The 21,813-nt window shown below is 39.6% G+C and overlaps 1 protein-coding gene across 1 annotated transcript; it reads right to left on the bottom strand.

Annotated features, from left to right (window-relative positions):
- Positions 1 to 20,703: 20,703 nt before the first annotated feature.
- On the bottom strand, positions 20,704 to 21,240 carry LOC147879827 (disease resistance response protein 206-like). Its single transcript, XM_087371611.1, has one exon. It carries the CDS (start codon positions 21,238 to 21,240, stop codon positions 20,704 to 20,706), a length of 537 nt encoding a protein of 178 aa, XP_087227737.1.
- Positions 21,241 to 21,813: the final 573 nt, after the last annotated feature.

The raw sequence follows: 21,813 nt of genomic DNA, 5'->3' as shown, positions 1-21,813 counted from the left end.
TACAAAGTATCGAGGCCATAGGATATGATATGCATGGTCGACCTAGCATTAAACTCCGCTTTTGCCTTAGTGTCATGCACAAGCATCGAAAAACACTATCTTAGGTGTGTTATTTCAACAAGTACTTATCGGATTGGTGTGCCACATTTCATGCAACTCAATACCACCTAGGTTAAGGTGCATGCAAAGTATTGTGCCCATCACATATGCTTTGCATGCTCGATCACGCATTATATACTATTTTTTCCCTAGTGTTATGCAAAACCATCAAAAAACGTGCTCCCAGATGTGTTATCTAAACAAGTACTTATGGTATGGGTGTGGCACTTTGCATGCAAGTAAATACTATATAGGTTGAATCGTGTACAAAGTATTTTCCCCATTTGATATGTTCTCATGGTCGATTCCCACATTAAAAACCGTTTTTACCTCACTGTGATGCAAATCCGTCAAAAACATGCTCCTAGGTGTGTTATACTTATAAGTACTATCAGTTGGATGTGTCACTTTTAACCCAAGTCAATACCATCTAGGTTGAGATGTGTACAAGTTATTGTGTCTATATGATATGATTTGCAGGTCGACCAAGCATTAAACTAGGCTTTTGTCTTAGTGTCATGCACAAGCGTTAAAAAACATTGTCCTAGGTGTGTTATTCCAAAAAGTACTTATCAGATTGGCATGCCACATTGCGTGCACCTCAATACCACCTAGTTTGAGGTGCATGAAAAGTATTGTGTCCATCAGATATGATTTGCATGCTCGATCACACATTATATATTGTGTTTCCCCTAGTGCTATGCATAACCGTCAAAAAACGCACTCCCAAGTATGTTAACTGAACAGGTACTTATGGGATGGGTATGCCACTTTGCATGCAAGTAAATACCACCTAGGTTGAGGCACGTGCAAAGTATTGTGCCCATTTGATATGCTTTGCATGGTTGATTCTTGCATTAAATAGCGTTTTTATCTCACATTGATGCACATTTGTCAAAAACATGCTCCTATGTGTGTTATCCGAACAAGTACTTATCGGATGAGCATGCCACTTTGCACCCAATTCACTACCATCTATATTGAGATGCATGCAAAGTCTTGTGTCCATCGGATATGCTTTTTATGGTCGATCAAGAATTAAACATCGTTTTCCTTAGTGTCATGCATAACCATATAAAAACATGGTCATAGGTGTGTTATTCCTATAAGTACTTATCAGATGGATGCACCACTTTGTAAGCATGTAAATACCACCTACTCTAAGACACGTGCAAAGTATTGTGTCCATTAGATATGATTTGCATGGTCGATCATGCATTATACACTGTTTTTCCCTAGTGTTATGCACCGTCATAGAAAAACATAGTCCTAGGTGTGTTATTTGAATAAGAACTTATCTTATGGGTGCAGAAATTTGTACACAAGTCCACAGCATCTAGTTTGAGGTGAATGCAAAGTATTGTGCCCATCACATATGCTTTGGATGGTCGATCAAGAATTAAACATCGTTTTTGCCTTAGTGTCATGCACAACTATATAAAAACATGGTCCTAGGTTTGTTATTCCAACAATTACTTATTGGATAGGCGCTCCACTTTGCAAGCATATAAATATCACGTAGGTTGAGGTGTGTGCAAAGTATTTCACCCATCGAATAGGCTTTGCATTGTCAATCAAGCATTAAATATCATTTTTGCCTCAATATGATGCACATCCGTAAAAAAACACGCTCATAGGTGTGTTATCCAAACAAGTACTTATCGGATGGGTGCACCACTTTACATACAAATCAATACCATCTAGATTGAGATGCGTGCAAAGTATTGTGTCCATCGGATATGATTTTCATGCTCATTCATGCATTATACAATGTTTTCCTCCTAGTGTTATTCACAACCGTCAATTAAAGTGCTTCGAGGTGTGTTATCAAAACAAGTACTTATGGGATGGGTATGCCACTTTGCATGCACATCAATATCACATGAATAGAGACCTATGCAAAGTATTGAGGCCATCGGATATGATATGCATGATCGACCAATCATTAAACTCCACTTTTACCTTAGTATCATGCATGCTCAATCACGCATTAGACAATGTTTTCCTCCTAGTGTTATTCACAACTATCATTTAAAGTGCTCTGATGTGTGTTATCCGAATAAGTACTTATGGTATGGACATGCCACTTTGCTTGCACATTAATACCACTTGAATAGAGACCTATGCAAAGAATTGAGGCCATCGAATATGATATGCATGGTCGACCAAGCGTTAAACTCCGCTTTTGCCTTAGTGTCATGCACAAGCATCAAAAAATGTTGTCCTAGGTGTGTTATTCCAAAAAGTACTTATTGGATTGGTGCACCACATTACATGCAACTCAATACCACCTAGGTTCAGGTACGTGCAAAGTATTGTGCCCATCGGATATGCATTGCATGCTCGATCACGCATTATATACTATTTTCCCCCTAGTGTTATGCACAACCATTAAAAAATGTACACCCAAGTGTGTTATCTAAATAAGTACTTATAAGATGGGTGTGCCACTTTTCATGCAAGTAAATACCACCTAGGTTGAGGTGCATGCAAAGTATTGTGCCCATTTGATATGCTTTGCATGGTTGATTCCTGCATTAAACACCGTTTTTGCCTCAGTGTGATGCACATCTATCAAAAACACGCTCCTAGGTGTGTTATCCTTACAAGTACTATCGGATGGATGCATCACTTTGCACCAAGTCAATACCATCTAGTTGAGATGCATGCAAAGTATTGTGTCCATATGATATGATTTGCATGGTCTATCACACATTATACATCATTTTCCTCCTCTGGGGGGTCACTATGTATAAACCCTCTATACCACGTGCGTTCAAGGCCTATTTTTAAAATCCCTTATCTGTAAATTTTTCATTAATAAAATGTACCCCTTTTCTATACAAATCTATATATTTTTCCCAAAACTATTTTAAATAGTCCCTTATGTATATTTATTTCTGTAAATTTTAGAAATAAAAAATATCCTTCTGTTGAACTCACGTGATAGGGTTACATATGATGAGTGACCCCCCCGAGTTTTCCTCCTAGTGTTATGCACCACCATAAAAAAACACGCTCCTAGGTGTGTTATCCAAACAAGTATTTATGGGATGGGCATCTTTGTATGTAGCTAAATACCACCTGAATAGATGCCTGCGCAAAGTATTATGCCTTACAAGTACTATCGGATGGACACACCACTTTGCACCAAGTCAATACCATCTACATTGAGATGCATGCAAAGTATTGTGTCCATATGATATGATTTGCATGGTCTATCATGCATTATAGATTGTTTTCCTCCTAGTGTTATGCACCACCGTAAAAAAATGCACTTCTAGGTGTGTTATCCAAACAAGTATTTATGGGATGGGCATCTTTGCATGCAGTTCAATACCACCTGAATAGATGCTTGCACAAAGTATTGTGTCCATCCGATATGATTTGCATGGTCGACCAAGCAAAAAATTCTGTTTTTGCCTTAGTGTCATGCATAAGCATAAAAAAAGACTGCCCTAGGTGTGTTATTCCAAAAAGTACTTATTAGATTGGTGTGCCACATTGCATGTAAATCAATACTAGCTAAGTTGAGGTGCATGCAAAGTATTGTGCCCATTAGATATGCTTTGCATGCTCGATCACGCATTATGCTCCGTTTTTCCCCTACTGTTATGCACAACTCTAAAAAAACTTGCTCCTATGTGGTTATGTGAACAAGAACTTATGGGATGGGTGTGTCTCTTTGATGCAAGTAAATACAACCTAGGTTGAGGTGTGTATAAAGTATTATGCCCATCGGATAGGCTTTTCATTGTCTGTTAAGCATTAAACACTGTTTTTGGCTTAGTGTGATTCACATCCGTAAAAAAACACGCTCCTAAGTTTGTTATTTCAGCAAGTACTTATCGGATGGGTGCAATACATTCCATGCAACTCAATACCACCTAGGTTGAGGTATATGCAATTTATTATGCCTATGATTGAATAGGCTTTGCATTGTTGATTAAGCATTAAAAACCATTTTTGGCTCAGTGTGATTCACATCCATTAAAAAACACGCTCTTAAGTGTGTTATTCCAACAAGTACTTATCGGATGGGCACAACACATTGCATGCAACTCAATACCACCTAGTTTGGGGTGTGTGCAGAGTATTGTGGTCATCAGATATGCTATGCATGGTCGATCATGCATTATACACCGTTTTTCCCTTAGTGTTATGCACAACCATAAAAAACACGCTCCTAGGTGTGTTATCTGAACAAGTACTTATGGGATGGGTGCACCATTACTTATGGGATGGGTGCACCACTTTGCATGCGAGTATATACCATCTAGGTTAAGGTGCATGCAAAGTATTGTGCCCATCCGATATGCTTTGCATGGTCAATTCTCGCATTAAACACCATTTTTGCCTCAATGTGATGCACATTTGTCAAAAAGTGTGCTCCTAGGTGTGTTATCCGAAGTACTTATCAGATGGGCACACCACATTGCATGCAACTCAATACTAAATTATTTATACTATCTTTTATAATTCTAAATCGTAAAATCACAAATTTAAATTAGAGATTCTATTAGCTAAATGCTTGTATCCTTGTATCACCATCGAAATTTAATAAAATGAAGTAAAAGTAAAATAAAAGAGATTAATTTAATAAAAAGTTACAACTAATATTAAAAATATTCAAAAGAGACTAATATTTTCTATAATTGTTTCACAGGAAGATGGCAAAAGATTTCATTCTTGGGATATAGGTGATATTATGTTGCCAAAGAGAAGTAATTGCATTTGCTACAATCCATGATAGTGATCCAAATTCTCTTTGTCACTTTCAAAGACTTGACAAAGATAAGGTTGAAGTTATTGTATCAAAGATTCTTAGTGTAGATGTTGACCTAAAGCATAAGTCTAGAGATATGGAAGTACTTGGAGATGTTATGCCTTATAGTGTTTTCAATAAATCATTTATTGCATGGGATAGACATGAGACTTACCCAACACATATCATCGAGAATACAAAGTGCAATTCTTTGGATTTCAGTGTGGGAGATATTTTGCAAATGATATCATTTGCAAATAAGAACATAGCGGAAGGTCAAGTTTTGGGGTTTGAACACTGGGATCAGTGGTCATTTGTAAAGATGAGGATTGTGAAAATTACTAATGATGGTATGGGTGATACCACAATCTCATTGTATGGTCCCTATTATGAGGAATCAAAAGATTTGAGATGGAGCATGCAAATTTTGGAGATTAAAAAGGAACATGTGGTTTTCAATGACAAAGATAGAGTATACTACAATTTCAAAGGAGTTAAAGAATATGCCTACAAGCCAAGCTTTGTCCCTTCAGACGTGGATGATTTCTATGAACTCAAGTATAGAAGTGACATCTTATCAGGAGTGGATGAATTCTTTCATATTGAGAAAGGCAAAGGCATCAAAAGTGTTGTCTCTTCAAAATTAGATGATTTCAATGCAATCCTCTATAGAAGTGACATCTTATCAGGAGTAGATGAGTTCAATGGTACTTTGAAGGCTAAAGACTTTAGAAGCAATGTCTTATCAGGAGGTTATGAATTCACATATGTCAAAAAAGATAAAGATATCATCAGTGAGTTCTATGGTACTGTGAAGGCAAAAGACTACAAAAGCGATGTCTTATCTGAAGTCAACGAATTCATGCACATCAAGAAAGATAGCGATATCATTTGTGTTGTCTCCTCAAACTTGGATAATTTCAATGCACTTAACTATAGAAGTGATATCTTGTTGGGAGTGGATGACTTCATTGGTACCAATAAAGAAAAAGCTTTCAGAAGTGATGTCTCATCTAGAGTGGATGAATTCATACACATTGTCAAGGAGCGCAAAGAGTTCAAAAGTGTTCGCTTATCAAACATGGACGACATAGATATTTTAACTCAAATGGTCTAAAGATTACTTCAAGGGCAAGAATGAAATAAACAAAGAACTATTCGGTATTTGACTTTGACAGTGCTAAGATAAACAATGCAACATCCCATGAAAACATAGTGGGTGACAAGTAAATTCAACGGGGAGAAGTATAGAATTTCCAAAATCTTGGATGTACAAAAGAAACCAACAAAAGACTATTCATTATTTGAATTTGATTGTAATAAGATGAAGGATGCAACATTCCATGAAAATAAAGTGACAAATAAATTTGATAAGGATAAGTGTACAAACGTACAGAAGAAACGGACATACATATGCATGAAAAGAAAGCGAGTCCAAGCGAATGTAGAAAAGCAACCAAAGAGAATAAGAGTATTGAATGAAGATGCAATGCTAAAAGTAATGTGATCTACATGTTGCAAGCAAAGTTGTATGCATTCCATTAATTACTTAACATCAAGGGATGTAGAGAATAGGTGTGGCAAAGAAGAGGGAGAAAAAGAAATGAATACCTACTCATGAGGCTCTCTTGCTTTCTGGTAAATGATTCAAAAAGGCCAAATTTTGAACAACAGATAAAGCCTCATATAAATGGAAAAAGTATTTGCAATAATGCATATTGCATTACTATAGGATTATCACATGGCACATACTGGGATTTGGCAAACAAAGCAAAGTATGGAGTAAGTTTAGCGTTCATGGAAACACAGGAAGGCCCAAAACAACTAGAGCCTCAATAGTCTTAGCAACAACAATTTTAAAAGACTACATTCATGAAAATGCCTTACCTCAACCCCATCTATCTGAAATGCATCCTCCGATAGGTTTGACAAAAAAAGAAGTGTTTAATTCTATTGGAGAAACACAGAGGCAAAGAGGGCATGCTCCAACACCTTTTCACAATTTGTATACTCTTTGGAAGAAGAGCTTTGTACATGTTAAAATCCCATGATCTAAAGCGAGCACTTATCAATTAGGTTTTTAGTACAATCTCAAGAGAGCTAAAACACAAGGACATGGAGACGATGGATGACTTGATAAAAAAATGTGGGAGGCAAGTTGGTGGCCGCAAGGAAGGTACAGTATACTCCATGGTTGAAACGATGTATGATTGGAAGAGCTCTATTCTACCTTTCATACAAAAAGGTGGTGATGCCCTGATTGGTCATAGTGCTCCACACTACTTTCGCTTTTTCTTAAAGGATGAAAAACCACTAATGCAGTGGTAACACTATTCTCATGATACAATATGGGAACCTGAAGAACTTTACTGTCTCTTAACTTCAATCCTGAGGAAAGAAATGCATCCAATATGGGCTCCTATAAAAGCATTCAGTGAGAAATCTAAAGGTGAAATAGAAGGCTTAAAATCTTTTATGGCATACAAAGAAGAAATTCTTCATAGATTTCCTGATTGGAGGCCCTCTTGGAAGCAACACACTGCTATTGTAATTAAGAAGACCTATCAATTGATAAAGGACGTTGAGAAAATGCAAGCAGATGATGCCAAGGCAAAACGGCTCTTATTTTGGCCAAATGTTGTTAACGACTTGTTCCCATCATTTGATGTCTTTGAGAATGAGTTTGATTTGCTACTCCCACATCCATATTGTGGTCCAAAATAGAGAGAGTTTATGACAGAAGTAGACATAGACATCCACTACTTTGTTGTAGTTCGACCATTGGATAATGAGCATGAGAATGTTAAGTTCTGGGTTGCAAAAGTGGTGGACGTGAGCATGTATGACAAGGAAAAAGTTACAACATTTATAGAACTATGGTATGAGCCAAGGGGTAGGAAGGAGAACCATGATAACAATACACTCTATATTGGCTATTTGAAGAAGGAATGGGTTCCAAACCATGAAATAGTTTCAGAGCTTTCCATAAGGATAGTCATAGTATCTTAGAAATCAAGGACAAAGAAAACAAGGAAGCACATGGGATATGATGTAGAAGAAAAAATAAGAATACGGCTACCATTATTTCGCATATTACAGAGCTTTTGAAGATGCTTGCTAAGGAGGAAATAGAAGGAGATAGCGCAAATGAAGAATGCCCATGATAATATCATTCAAGCATCCAAGCAACAAGTGACGATGAATTGGACATTCAAACAAACTACTTACCTATTTGTACTTAACACATTTTTAAAGGCAAATTTGAGTTATTGAAAAGGCTGCATGTCAGAATCCTTTGTACAAAGACTCATGGAGAGCAATATTTCTTGTAAACATATGACATTGTAAAATTGCAAGCATAGCTATTACTATTTTTGGAGCACATTTAAAGAGTCTTCTATGCCTCTTGTCTATTTTAACCTTTAAATGTTTTGGGACTTCAAGAGTGTTATAGTTTTCTACATCAAATTTTAAGTGCATTCTTTTGGATTAAATTATATTAATAAGTCTTTATTTTGAAAGTGATTTTTCATGGATTAAAATTAAAAACTCATGATTTTTTTAAACGTGAATAGGATTGTTAAAAAGAAGAAGTACAAAAGTAGGATTTAATCAAAGTTTTTGCATTAGTAGTGCACCATTATAGAGACAAATTGCGAAATTTATTATGTGGAAATGATAGTGCCAAAAAGTGAACTTTTGATTCTCGAATGATATTTTCATAAAGTAAACTTTCCAATTGGGAAGGATTTTGGGATTATAGACATATGAGTCCAAAATTTTAAATGAAATAAGTGTTAGTTATGTGATTTTCCTAAATAAGCATGGTTGACAGACATTAGTTGTTGTCCAGCCTAGTGGCGTGGTTGAGCAAAAATTGATAGCAATATATTTTGCAATAGAATAGCAATATCTTGTCATTTTACTAAGCTAGCTCGATGGTTGGAACATCATGCACCCATGGCTGCTTCAACTCAATCACCAGTTTTACGAGTATCCTGAATCAGCTTGGTTGAACATACATTAGTTATTGACCAGCCCGGTGGTTGAAATTATTGTGTTTCTTAGTATTTCAATATGTTAAATTTAATTTCTTGCTATTGGAGTCATATACCACTATTTCTAGACCGGGATGGCTTGGACTTAATGTGATTGTGCTTAACTAGCCCAATGCTGGTTCAAGACAAACAACAAGTAGTTTTATTAATATAAATTGTGAAATTCAAAAATGAAAAGAAATATATTGTTATTTTCTAATTCAAAAATTTAGAAATGAAAAGCAATATACTTTTATTGTCTAATATGTGAAGTTGAGACCGCCGTCAGGCTAAACCAGCTTAGTGATTGAAATTGTGACAGTGTCCTAAACCATCCCGATGGTTGAAATTGTGGCTATCTTAAATGTGTCCTAAATGATTCCAGTGGTTGACGATCCTATACATGTTCTAAATTAGCTCGATGATTTAAATTGTGATTGTCCTAAACCATCCCGTCAGTAGTTGAAAATTTGGTCATCCTAAACCAGTGCGATGGTTGAAAATTATTTTGATTTAGCATGTACTTTAATTAGACTACTATGTTTTGTCTTGTTTTAGTGGTGCAAAAAGGAGGCTCACTGTTTTGTTGTTCTTGCATGTTGAGTCAGCACACGGAGTTGTATCTCAAGTTTATGGATCAAAATCTGGACATTTCAATTGGGTAGAGGAGCTTTGAGCATTTTAAGCCCTGGTACATCAGGAGCAAGAATGTTTATTGTTACAAAACACACATAGACTTTGACCTGGCTCTCAGCAAGCTATGAATGAATTTATAACTATTCTTGTTAGAGCATTGCTCTATGGGGATCAATGCCCATGCCTCCTTGATGAATGCACAGTCTGTAGGCCACCTCTATCCTCATCATGTGTTGCAAGGGAGAGCACATTTTGTAGCCTAATATATATGTGGGAGCCATTGGTTTGTCCAAAGGGAGACTGTGAGTGGCATTGCATTGAATGCATTCGTGTCTATCCATTGAATGCATTCGTGTCTAAAGCTGAAGAAGAAGACATTTCATGTCGGTCCAAATGAAATGAGCGAAGACAACCATGTTGCTATAAAATGGACGACATTTGAAATTGTCAATGTTGAACGAGATTCTGATAAAAAGAGATGGCTACTATCATATAAGAGCACTCATCCCTCACTCATCCAAGGGATATTATAGGTCACATGGTTCAATCCATCCCAAAATATGTGCTTCATAATTTCATGGCTAGTTGGCAAGATAAGCAGTTCAAGACATGCCTTGCCAATTTTCCCCATGACACTATTGTCTCTGTCATAGATTTTGCTGAAAATTACACATTTCAAGAACAAAATGAGATACAAAGTGCTCACTGGTACAACAAGAAGATAACAATTCTTGTGCATATCAAGTACAATCATTTGCTTGATTCTTCTATGCTTGATACTAATCTGCTTGCTAACTCACAGGAGTCCAGGTCATTGCAACGCACATACCATTACTACATTTAAGATAATAGGGAACATGACACCTTATTTGTGCAGCATGCTTTTCTACTGCATTGGGAATGGCTGAAAAAAGAAATTCCCTATGTAAAAAATATAAAACAACATTGGGTGTGGTCAGATGGTGCTGCCTCTTAATTTAAATCACCCCGTGGTTCAAATCCCTCATAGTTCTAGACATGATGTGGAATTTCTTTGGGTCTAGCCATGGCAAGGGTGAATATAATGGATGGAGTGTTGTAATTAATCAAGCTCTATTTAAACAACAATTAGCATGCCCTTAAGAAAAACTCAATGATGCCCCCGTGTGTTCAATATACAATAAACAAAGCCTTTATACTAGTGTAGTACACAAAGTCCTGCATGAAGTGAAAGTGGATGAATTACAAAGGAGAAGCCGGAATGATTGCAAGAAAATTAAAGGAGTTCATGATATGCACAACATATTGGGCTTTTCAAACAACCAACTGATTAAGACAAGAAAACTTTCTTATTTCTGTAGTGCACACATCATAGGGGATCATGACGATTGTGAGAACATTGCAACTATGAAGACATGGGTGCGAGTTCAAGTTTTCCATCTATGTTCAAATGGAGTGACAAGAAATGGAGAGACAAACGACTCGCCATAGTTTGGGGAGAGTCTCGATGACCTCATTGATTGTCTGGACGAGGGGGATAACTTTGCAGTTGTCGCTGCCTCTAGGGAGGATGAGGAAGATGACCCATACCTTTTGTTGCAGTGTATAAAACCTAAGCCCAAGGTTGAGGAATAATTTAAGGATAATTGGGGAATAACCTATGAGAAGCATTGCAAGGAAACAATATTCCATGTATCCCTTCTTTTACTAAATCCTAAACTAACCACCACACTTCCCAAATGATAAATCCCATTCTTTTTAGTATATCCCAAACAACCATCATGCTCGTTTTATTAAATTGTTTTTGTAAATGCCATGCTTGTTTTTACTATATCCCAACAACCACCACGTTGGTTTTATTAAATCCCATAACAAATCCATGCATTCACAAATCCATTCATCTTGTAATAATAGAAGAAAACCACCATGCTGGTGGTTGCTAAATATCCTAGTGCAGCCAACCACCTCGCTGGTGATCACTTATCATGCACTACTACTGTGCTATCCTTGCACTACTGACAGCGTGCTATCCTCAAATTTGTTGCACAGTGCTATTCTAAAACAGTCCCCTTTAGATTGGTTATCTTTAACTCACAGATTTCAACCATTGGGCTACATAAAACATTTAAGTACTAATACAGAAGTAGGTTGACACAAAATAAGGTATTACGAGCACCATAGAGATCATGTATGATGTGGTAGGCCGAGAAAGTCCACAAGTCCAAGAAATGCCTACAAGATTTTTACTTTTTCAAAATAGAATAACATTTTGCGGCTCAAGGAAATTCCAAACTCCCAACTATCTTATCAACCTCTCTATGGCAAGCATCTACCAACTAAGTTAGGCCATTCTAATGGACTATTACGGACCTCTTTACACACTTGGATCGGGCTTGGATCACACAGTACTTGCTTGTCTCTGCCAACTTGTATGCCCATAGTAACTCCTTTCGCTTGGGGTCCTCTTCATCCTAGTATTTGCACTCTATACAACTTCGTGCCTCCATCATGTCTTGCTAAAATAAACTTACATCATGATCTTGGAATAAGAAATTTAGGCGAGTGGACTAGGCGAGCAGCCACAGTTTAGGTGAGCGACCTAGGCGAGCGATTGTAGTTTAGGCAAGCGAAATAGAGTAGTTTGAGTTATTTTTTTGTATTAGATCTCTAAGTATAGGGTTCAATGTTATCATTTATACACAATTTATGAAAACTCCATAGTGACCATCTTCTTCATCTTCATCTTCATCACCATCTTCTTCTTGACACATAGAGCTCAGAGCTCGCCGGCTCAAGCCCCTCCCCTCCATCACCTCCGCCCAGCTCACCTCCTGCTACTAAGCAAGAATTGAGAAGGCCTTGAAATCTCATTGGTAGATGCAATCATCTCAATTGTGGAATTTCGGCAACAAACGGGCATGTGGTGTCACCAGTCTTGCATAAATCCGTCTCCTTCTTTGCCTTAATGCACCCCCCTCAGGATAATTCCATGGTTGGAAGTGGTAGTTGCTCGAGAAATTTGGCAGCTCCTCAGAGTCATCGCCAAGCTCTCCATCATTAGTAGGTGATGATGAGCAACACTCCCCTTCTAGATGCATAGCACTACCAGCCGTAACCCTGCGGATGCAAAAATTAGAGCTCACGAATCGATGACACCCCATGGATTCCATGTCATTCTGTCCTCGGGATTCTCCAGGGTGCAGTAGCTATGATGACAGAGCTTGTTTCTGAGAGGATATATCGCAGCATTCGTGCATAGCATCGGTGAGTGGACGAAGACCTTGCGTGTTGTGGCAAGAGGTATAGACTGGGGAGCATCAAATCATGCCATGGAGTCCTCCCAGAGGAGGGGCAGACATCGATGGCAAGCAACAGCAGCAGGAGGAGTAGCAGCTGTTGTTGTTGGTAGTGATGATGGACTAAGGGATCATCTCCAAGGGAAAAAATTCATGGGTTTGCTACTACGGTCGAGATCAGGTGTTGAAGGAAATGCCTAGATGAAGGTAAGGCCATTGACGCCTGACGCAAATGGCTCAGCTTGGGAGGAGAAATTTTTTTATTTTATTTATTTTACATTTTTTTTTTGCATTTTTTTTGTGGGGCTAGACTGGCACCAAAAAAGAAAGGGAACCAAGGGAGTACCAAAAAGGGGAGGGGGGTTGACCATGGGCTCATGCCCTCAACCAACGCTAAGAGAGCAAAAAGTGGCTAAAGCCAGGTATGCATCTCTTTTACTGGGGACCTCTTCGCCCAAAGGTAGTTTCCTTCCTCTATGCTCCCTTCTTGCTAGACTTCACGTGGTTTGGTGGATCAAGAGTATCTTTGGAGACAAGGATCATCACTTTGGTAGAGGCAACATGTGAAGATAGTGGGAGAGAGGGAAGGAGTCTCACTTGAGGCTTTCTCACATGCACAATGGGGGAATACACACAAAGGTGAAGGCTGAAAATAGTTTTCCTCTTCTTAGTTGTGAAAGCCAAAAGAACTCTAGTACAAAGAAATAGAAGAACCCTATATGTGGGTCTCAAACCAAACTCAACTAACTAAGGTGGCTTACTAACTGAGCCACAAACTAGAGTAGATAAGGATAGCTGTCATCCAGCTATTATTTGTGGGCGGTGTACCAACCGCATCTCCAGCTAACAAGTCGGTGACATAAATACACAACGGTCACCCTGGCATATCGCGAGTGGAGCTCGATATCTCAACACTCCCCGTCGAGCTCAATCCCAATTCCTGCACACCAAGCAGGTCTCTGAACTTGCGCAACTTCTCTGCGCCCAATGCTTTCGTGAATATGTCAGCTACCTGTCAATCCTCTGTGCTGACATAAACTAGATCAATAAGACCTAGTAAAACCTTCTCCCGCACATAGTGATAATGCACCTCAATGTGCTTTGTTCTAGCATGAAAGACTAGGTCCTTTGCTAAGTGTATGCTGCTCATGTTGTCACAATAAATGACAACCGGCCCATCTGTAGATTGATGCATATCATAGAGTAGCTTATGCAACCAAGATACCTCACATGTAGCCATTGCTACACCCCTGTACTCAGCCTCTGTGCTTGACAAGGCAACTGTAGGTTGTTTCTTGCTGCTCCAAGTGACTGCAGCACTCCCAAAAGAGAACACATATCCACTGGTAGATCGTCTATCAGAAATACTACCAGCCCAATCAGCATCAGTGTATCCATGCAACTGTATCTGAACCCCAGCCTCATAAAATAGTCCATACTACAATGTGGACTTCACATACTTGAGTATGCGTCTAGCTGCATCCAAATGCGGTTTCCTTGGAGCCTGCATAAACTGACTTACCAACCCAACAGCATAGCTCAAATCTGGCCTGGTAATAGTCATGTAAATCAAACTTCCTACTATGCGTCTGTACATAGTAGGGTCTTCCAGAAGCTCACCTGCATCTACACTCAGCTTCACATTCTGCTCCAAAGGAACTGAAATAGGCTTACAGCCTGTCATCCCATATTTGGACAGCATGTCCAGTCCATACTGCCTCTACAAGAGCTGTATCCCACTTGGTGATCTAATCACCTCAATGCCCAAGAAATAACGCAGCTCTCCCAAATCCTTCATCTCAAACTTCTGCCTCAATAGCATTTTCACATGAAGGATATCTTCATCACTATCACCTGTGATGATCAAATCATCAACATAAATGACAAGCAGCATAATCCCTTTCTCTATTTTTCTCACATAGAGTGAGAAATCTGCCTTGGAAATCTGAAAGCCAATAGTGAGAAGATACTGTCCTATCTTGTCAGACCATGCTCTAGGTGGTTGCTTCAAGCCATACAAGGCTTTCTTCAACCTGCAAACAAACTAATATGAATAGCATGAACATAATCTGCTGGCTGCTCCATAAAGACCTCTTCTTGCAAATCACCATGCAAGAAGGCATTCTTTACATCCATCTGATGTAAAGACCATCCCTTTGATGCAGCCATAGCAATGGCTGCTCTTACAGTTGCCATCCTTGCAACCGGGCTGAAAGTTTCTTCATAATCAATGCCATATGTCTGTGCATACCCCTTGACAACTAATCTTGCCTTGTATCTATTCACAGAACCATCTGCATTGTGCTTGATCTTATAAACCCACTTATAGCCAATTGCATTCTTGTTTTTAGGCAAAGGTACCAATTCCCATGTAGCATTTGCATCCAAGGCATCATTTCTTCATCCATGGCTTTCTCCCATTTTTCATTTCCCATGGCTTGCTCAAAAGAAGTGGGTTCTGGTTCCTATATCACTTTGACCATATAGGCATAGTGAATGGCTGTAAATCCATCATATTTCAGCCTATCCACAGGATACCTAACCCTGGTAGACCTGCACAAAATAGGCTCACTTCCAGGTGCTCTCAAAACATCCCTGGTCTTCCTTACTCCAGGTGTAACAACAGAAGGAATACCCAACTCATCATCAATGCTCTGCTCTGAGCCACTGGATTCACCATCCACATAAGAGTGACCTGCATTCACATAAAACATGGGCTGATCTACCTTCTCTTTTCCTTTTCATGATACCTGCGTACCACTGTCTCAATTGCTTTGAGGAGATTCTCCTGATCTCAATCTACCTGTCCATGGCGAAGTATGTGAACCACTGCTAGAGGACACTGCAGGTCCACTGATATTTTGTGATTGCTGCTGTGAATGTTGTGCAGCATTACCATTTTGTGCATCTACATCAATCATCACATTTACTGGTTTATACCAGCTGCTCATCTCATCAAAAACAACATCTCTGCTCAGTGTGAACTTACGTGTAGAAGGGTTATAGCATCTATACCCTTTCTGCTGTAGAGAATAACCAATATAGACGCACTTCTCAGCCTTTGGATCCAACTTGGACCTCAACTCATCTGGCACATGAACATAGGCAATGCAACCAAAAATTTTCAAATGAGAAATGTCTGGTTTCCTACCAGTATACATCTCCTCTGGCGTCATGCCATGTATTGCTGCATTGGGAGTCCTGTTCATTATATAAACTGCTGTAGCAACTGCTTCAGCCCAATAATAATCTGGTAGATCTTTTTCATTTAGCATGGCCCGAGATACCTCTCCAATATGCCTGTTTTTCCTTTTTGCAATTCCATTTTGCTGTGGGGTATGGCTGCCTGAATATTGCTGCTTTATGCCATGCTCCTGCAGGAACCTTGCAAACTCATTTGAGAGATACTCTCCCCCTCCATCTGACCTTAGACATTTTATTTGCAGGCCTGTTTCTTTTTCAACCATAGCTTTAAAAGCTTTGAAGTGCCCAAACACTTCACTTTTCTTTTTCATAAAATACACCCAAAGTTTTCTACTAAAGTCATCAATAAATGTGACAAAATAGTGACACCCTCCAATAGATGCAGCTTTAGTAGTCCACACATCAGAGTGGATTAATTCCAATGGCTTTTTACTCTCTTGAACATGCTTAGGAAATGGTTTCCTTGCCTGTTTTCCAAATTGACGGGCTTCACACACCTTATGCGTTTCTGCAACCTTGAATTTAGGCAATCCTGCAACAATATTTTGGGCCTGCATTGATTTAAGTCGTTGTACATTAACATGACCAATGCGTTTATGCCAGATAGCAATATCTGCAACTACATCCGTCCCATGTGCAAACATTGCTGCACTCAATTCAGGCATGTCCGCATCCAGCATAAACATTCTGCCTTTCTTCTTTCCTTTTGCTATCAAGCGACCGTTATTTTTCATATCCTCAACAAAGCATCCATGAGGATTGAATCTGACCTGCAAGCCCTGCTCAACCATTTGACTAATAGAAACCAGGTTCTTGGTGATGTTCGGGACATGAAATACATCAGACAAGTATTTCTTTTTCCCATCCTGCATAGACAAAGGAATTTTGCCAATCTGCACAATAGGATGTGTAGTATCATCACCAGTCTCCACAAATCCTGGTTTTTCAATTTTCCTTGCATCCTGCATCCATTCAACATGACCTGTCATGTGCTTTGATGCACCTGAGTCAACATACCACACATCATTGCTTTCTTCTGCACTTGTCACAGAATTTGTCATATGCTGTACCATAAACAAATGCTCATTTCTGTCATCACCCTGTCTACTAGAGGATGCATAATTGCCTTGCTGCAATTTTCCATTCATAATGTCATTCTGCTTTTTGTAGCAGTCTTTAGCCATATGCCCCACTTTACCACAGTAGTAGCATTCAACATTGCTATTTGCATTTTGGCCGCTCTGCCATCCACCACGACCTCTTTGGCTCCCCTTACCTCTAGAGTTACCATGTCCTCCTACATAGGACTGGTTTTCTTGAGTTTGCTGCATATTCTGATTTCTACCACGGCCTCCAGATCGGCCTCCTCTACCTCTGCCTCTACCCCTTCCAGCATTTGAGTAGAAGACAGTTTCTTTTGAAGTTCCTCCTGAAGAAGATGCACCACCATCATTTCTCTACTCTTCAGAAATTAGAAGAGCAATCAACTTCTCAAAATCAGGAAATTTTTCACGGACGGCAATGGATGTCCGGAACTGTGCATAATCCTTTCCTAGACCATTGAAGGTCACAGAAACTAAATCGTCATCATCCACTGGCGACCCAATGGAAGCAAGTGCATCTGCAATTTTCTTCACCTTCATGTGGTAGTCATTGATGCTCATATTTTCTCTCTGCACATTGTGCAGCTCTTGCTTGAGTTGCATTTTCCTGGCTTGCGTATTTGTGCTGTACATTTTTGCCAAAGTATCCCATGCCTCCTTTGACGTACTTGCATCCTGAATATGCACAATCATGGAGTCCGAAATACTGATAGACAGCCAGTACATAACTTTCCTGGCTCTCTCATGCCATCCTTTAAATGCCTGTATTTCCTATTGATTGGGAACATTAGGAAGAACAGGTTCTTCTTCATTTCCTGTAATGAACTCCCAATAGCCTTTTCCCATAAGGAAATTCGTCATTCTAAACTTCCGTGCCTGGAAGTTGTTCTTGTCAAGCTTTTCAGTGACAATCTATGAAAGAGAATAAGATGCCATTTCAGAACACCGCAAAATATTCTGTCACCGCAAAAAACACAGCTTTTGCCTCACACGGGCAGATCTGCAAAACTGACGAAAGTGGTATTTCACCACACAGTCACTTCCTAGTGACGATTTTGCATCAACAGGCAACAAGCATGAATTTGCAACTCCCAATATCTCTGCACACAGGCATACGATGCAATTTCTGCGATAACTTTTCACCGACTAGCCGAGCAGTGGTCGCACAGCCAAAACAGGGCCTTTTTTTGAGTGCCTGCGAAGAACTTCCGCCTTCAAAACGGGCCCCGAGATGGCCTCGAATCAAAAAAATAAAGTCACTGAGGGCTTCGGCCTCTCCCGCAGCATATACTGCGCTCTCGCCACACCGCGAAGGGCGTCTCAATCTGAGACAATGCACTTCTGAGATTTGCTCCCAAACTCGAAATAGGAAAGCAACACTGGTCCTCTTACCAGGACACCGCGAACTTGGTTTGCTTTCTTGAGCTCCTTACCACGAACAAGGCTCTGATACCATGTGAAGATAGTGGGAGAGAGGGAAGGAGTCTCACTTGAGGCTTTCTCACATGCACAATGGGGAAATACACGCAAAGGTGGAGGCTGAAAACAATTTTCCTCTTCTTAGTTGTGAAAGCCAAAAGAACTCTAGTACAAAGAAATAGAAGAACCCTATATGTGGGTCTCAAACCAAACTCAACTAACTAAGGTGGCTTACTAACTGAGCCACAAACTAGAGTAGATAAGGATAGCTGTCATCTAGCTATTATTTGTGGGTGGTGTACCAACCGCATCTCCAGCTAACAAGTCGGTGACATAAATACACAACGGTCACCCTGGCATATCGCGAGTGGAGCTCGATATCTCAACACAACATAGCTATGCAACTGTGTCCTATCCAAAAGACATGTTCCAAAAGCTTGTTGATTGTGTGGCATTGGGTTCACAAACTCCATAGCTCATTCAAGCCCATCTAGGAGAGAAAAAGGAGCATGCATACATGGCAGGAGGTGGAGATTCTATATCTTGTTGCATGGAGAGTAAGGCCCCCATGGTGGGGAGAGGCCTTTCACTGCATGCATTCATGTAGAGTGTGACCGCTCACCTAAACAGTATCCACTCGCCTAGGTCCGCTCGCCTAAACTGTGGCTGCTCGCCTAAAAATTTTACCCATGATCTTGACAAGTACCTTAAAGGAGTAGGAAAAAAAATAGCCAGGGGAATTAATATTCACCTTCTGTGCCGACTCCAAGTAATACTCCCACACTAAAGCATATCCTCCTTGTAACTATTTTCCATTGAGCCCGACCTTCTCATTCTTCAGTCTCACATTAGTTGTCTAATCGAAATCTTTCGTCTCACATTAGTTGTCTAATCAAAATCTTCCAGTCTCACATTAGTTATCTAATTGAAATCTTTCGTCTCACATTATGGTCCTTGGCATGTCAAAGGACACTTTCTAGTCACATAGACGAGAAAACATTACCCAATTAAACTTTGGAGAAGATTAACAATTCAATAGATTACACACAAATTACATAGATTACATCTGAAAGCTCCTTTCCTTTAGATTTCATCTCAAGGTTCTCTATTTCATGATATTATAGAAGTTCAAGATAGGGAGGAGAAAACTCAAGGGGGTAACTCATAAATATGTGAGCGTAGCTCATGGGTTTAACATAAGGTAATTTTAAAATCCCCTTTTTACACATTTTTCACATAGAAAAGGGTAAAGGGGTATTCATAGATTGAATAGAAAAGGGTGTATTTTATTTATTATAAATTTATAGATAAGGGGTTTTACAAATAGGCCTTGAATGCACGTGAAATATAGGGTTTATACATAGTGACCCCCCTCGAGGGAGCAAACGATATGTTCGTACAAAAAATTAAAGGAAATGTATTTGCAAAAAATCAATAGTATAAAGAGTTGCCCACAATAGCAGACCTCATATTTCAAAGCTCCATTAAACCTTGCTTTTTTTAAAAGTTGCTTAAAATCTTTAGGACATATATAGTTTACTAACCTAATAATAGTGATATCCTCTCCTAGAGCTTGTAATCCACACAATAAAGAATGCTAAGCTATTCAGACATACATAGTCCAAGGAAGCTGGTGATGAAATTATGGCTCTGTAGCACAAGAGGCATGTTGCTGATGGAACTACAAATGAAGATTTGAACCAAAAACAAATGTAGATTAATGATCCCCCTCATAAAATATGTGCAATCTTTCTAAGGCACATAAAATTTTAGCCCACTTTTTTTCATTTCTTTCTTTTTGATGGCATGTTCAAGCAAACAACCAAATAGCATTGTCTAGTACTTACAAGTGGATGCCAACAAAAGCAAGGGGTTTTGACTACAAGTTGATTTGAGCAAAGCCCTAAAGAAATATTGTATTTTTTTCGAGCTCTAAAAGGAGAGTCATCACGGGAAAAGAAACGCCCATATCATGAGCAACCAAAGATCTTTATTGCTTGGGTTTCGTTTAAATTACAAGCACAAAATCTAAACAGACTTTATAATTACTCACACGCAAACAAGCAACATCATCCTAGGGAAACAGAATCACTTTGAAGTTTGTTACTCACATGAAGCGCACATGAACACAGACGTCACAGACAGAAGCTAGTAGGAACATCGTCCTAGGACGACAGAATCACATCGATAGACAGCACAAAGTATTGCGGGGGACGGAGTGCAGTTGTGGACAAGGTAGCCACGCCCCGGGCATTAGCGAAAGCGCCGGTACCGCCCACAATGGGGATGTCCCGGGTTGGCTGCGCCAGAGGCTCTGCACCCATGAAGCTGATGGAGGAGCCTTGGTGCTCGCCGGCATGGAAGAAGGCAGTGATCGCCCAGAAAGCGGTCACGCGGGTTCTGCCGCAATAGACGTAGAGGCCTTGAGCTGATCCAAGGCGAGGGGAGCTGATTGTAGGCCCGGTAGTGATGGGATCGTCGAAGACGAAGAGCTTGCCGAAAATGTTGGAGGTGCCCACGGTGGGGGAAGCAGGCGCGTCGACTGTGGCAGTGTCTATGGTGAAGTTATGGTTTTGGGAAACTTCGTGCAGATAGAAGCGGAAGGAGGGAGGAAGCTTTGCTGAGGATGAGGAGATGAAGAGCACACAGAGTGTGGCTACTGCTGCCACCGCCAGTGTAGTGCTGGGGGTAGAGTTCCTCATCGTTACAGTGAATGTATGTGCGGCTGCCTCTTAGCAAGTGAACAAGTGCTGCACTGGAGTTTTGTTAGCACTAAGAGGCAAGTGAACAAAGGCTGCAAACTCCCACATGTATATATAGAGCTTTGTTAGCAGTTCCTCCTTGGAGATAGTGCTATAGAAAGTCTTTTCTAAATTTGTAAAGTTTTTAAAAAATAATTAAGTCAAATTGCCATTTATGGAAATCATTCTACAAAAATAAAATCCATTGCCCAACTTCTTTAAAAATTCATTTGCTTTCTCTTTTACACTCAAAGGTGCTTGCTTCATCTTTATATTAGAGTTAGTGCCTACGCGCACTTGTGCACTCTTGTTTCCTCTTTATGCCATACAAATGCAAAGGCGATAGCTTCATTATGGGAAAAATAAAAAGCCTTTCTTTATTTGGAAGTGAAGCATGCCTCCCATGCTTTGATTTTGAAGAAAATATTCCTCTTTTGTAAGATCATCTCTCCTTCAACTCTAAACCAAAAGCATGGGTACATTCATGTTTCCTCTCCTAAGAAGTACAAGGTAAATTCCTTTTTGGTTTACTCT

This window comes from Dipteris shenzhenensis, chromosome 33 (genome assembly GCF_047967505.1).
Source record: "Dipteris shenzhenensis isolate YYH24624 ecotype China chromosome 33, Dip_SZ_1.0, whole genome shotgun sequence".
Classification (NCBI taxonomy): Eukaryota; Viridiplantae; Streptophyta; class Polypodiopsida; order Gleicheniales; family Dipteridaceae; genus Dipteris; species Dipteris shenzhenensis.
The sequence above is the reverse complement of the archived record's forward strand: the minus strand, read 5'-3'. Positions and strand labels throughout refer to the sequence as shown.

Coding starts and splice junctions, on each gene's coding strand:
- LOC147879827 (XM_087371611.1), bottom strand. CDS start 21,240: ATGAGGAACTCTACCCCCAGCACTACACTGGCGGTGGCAGCAGTAGCC.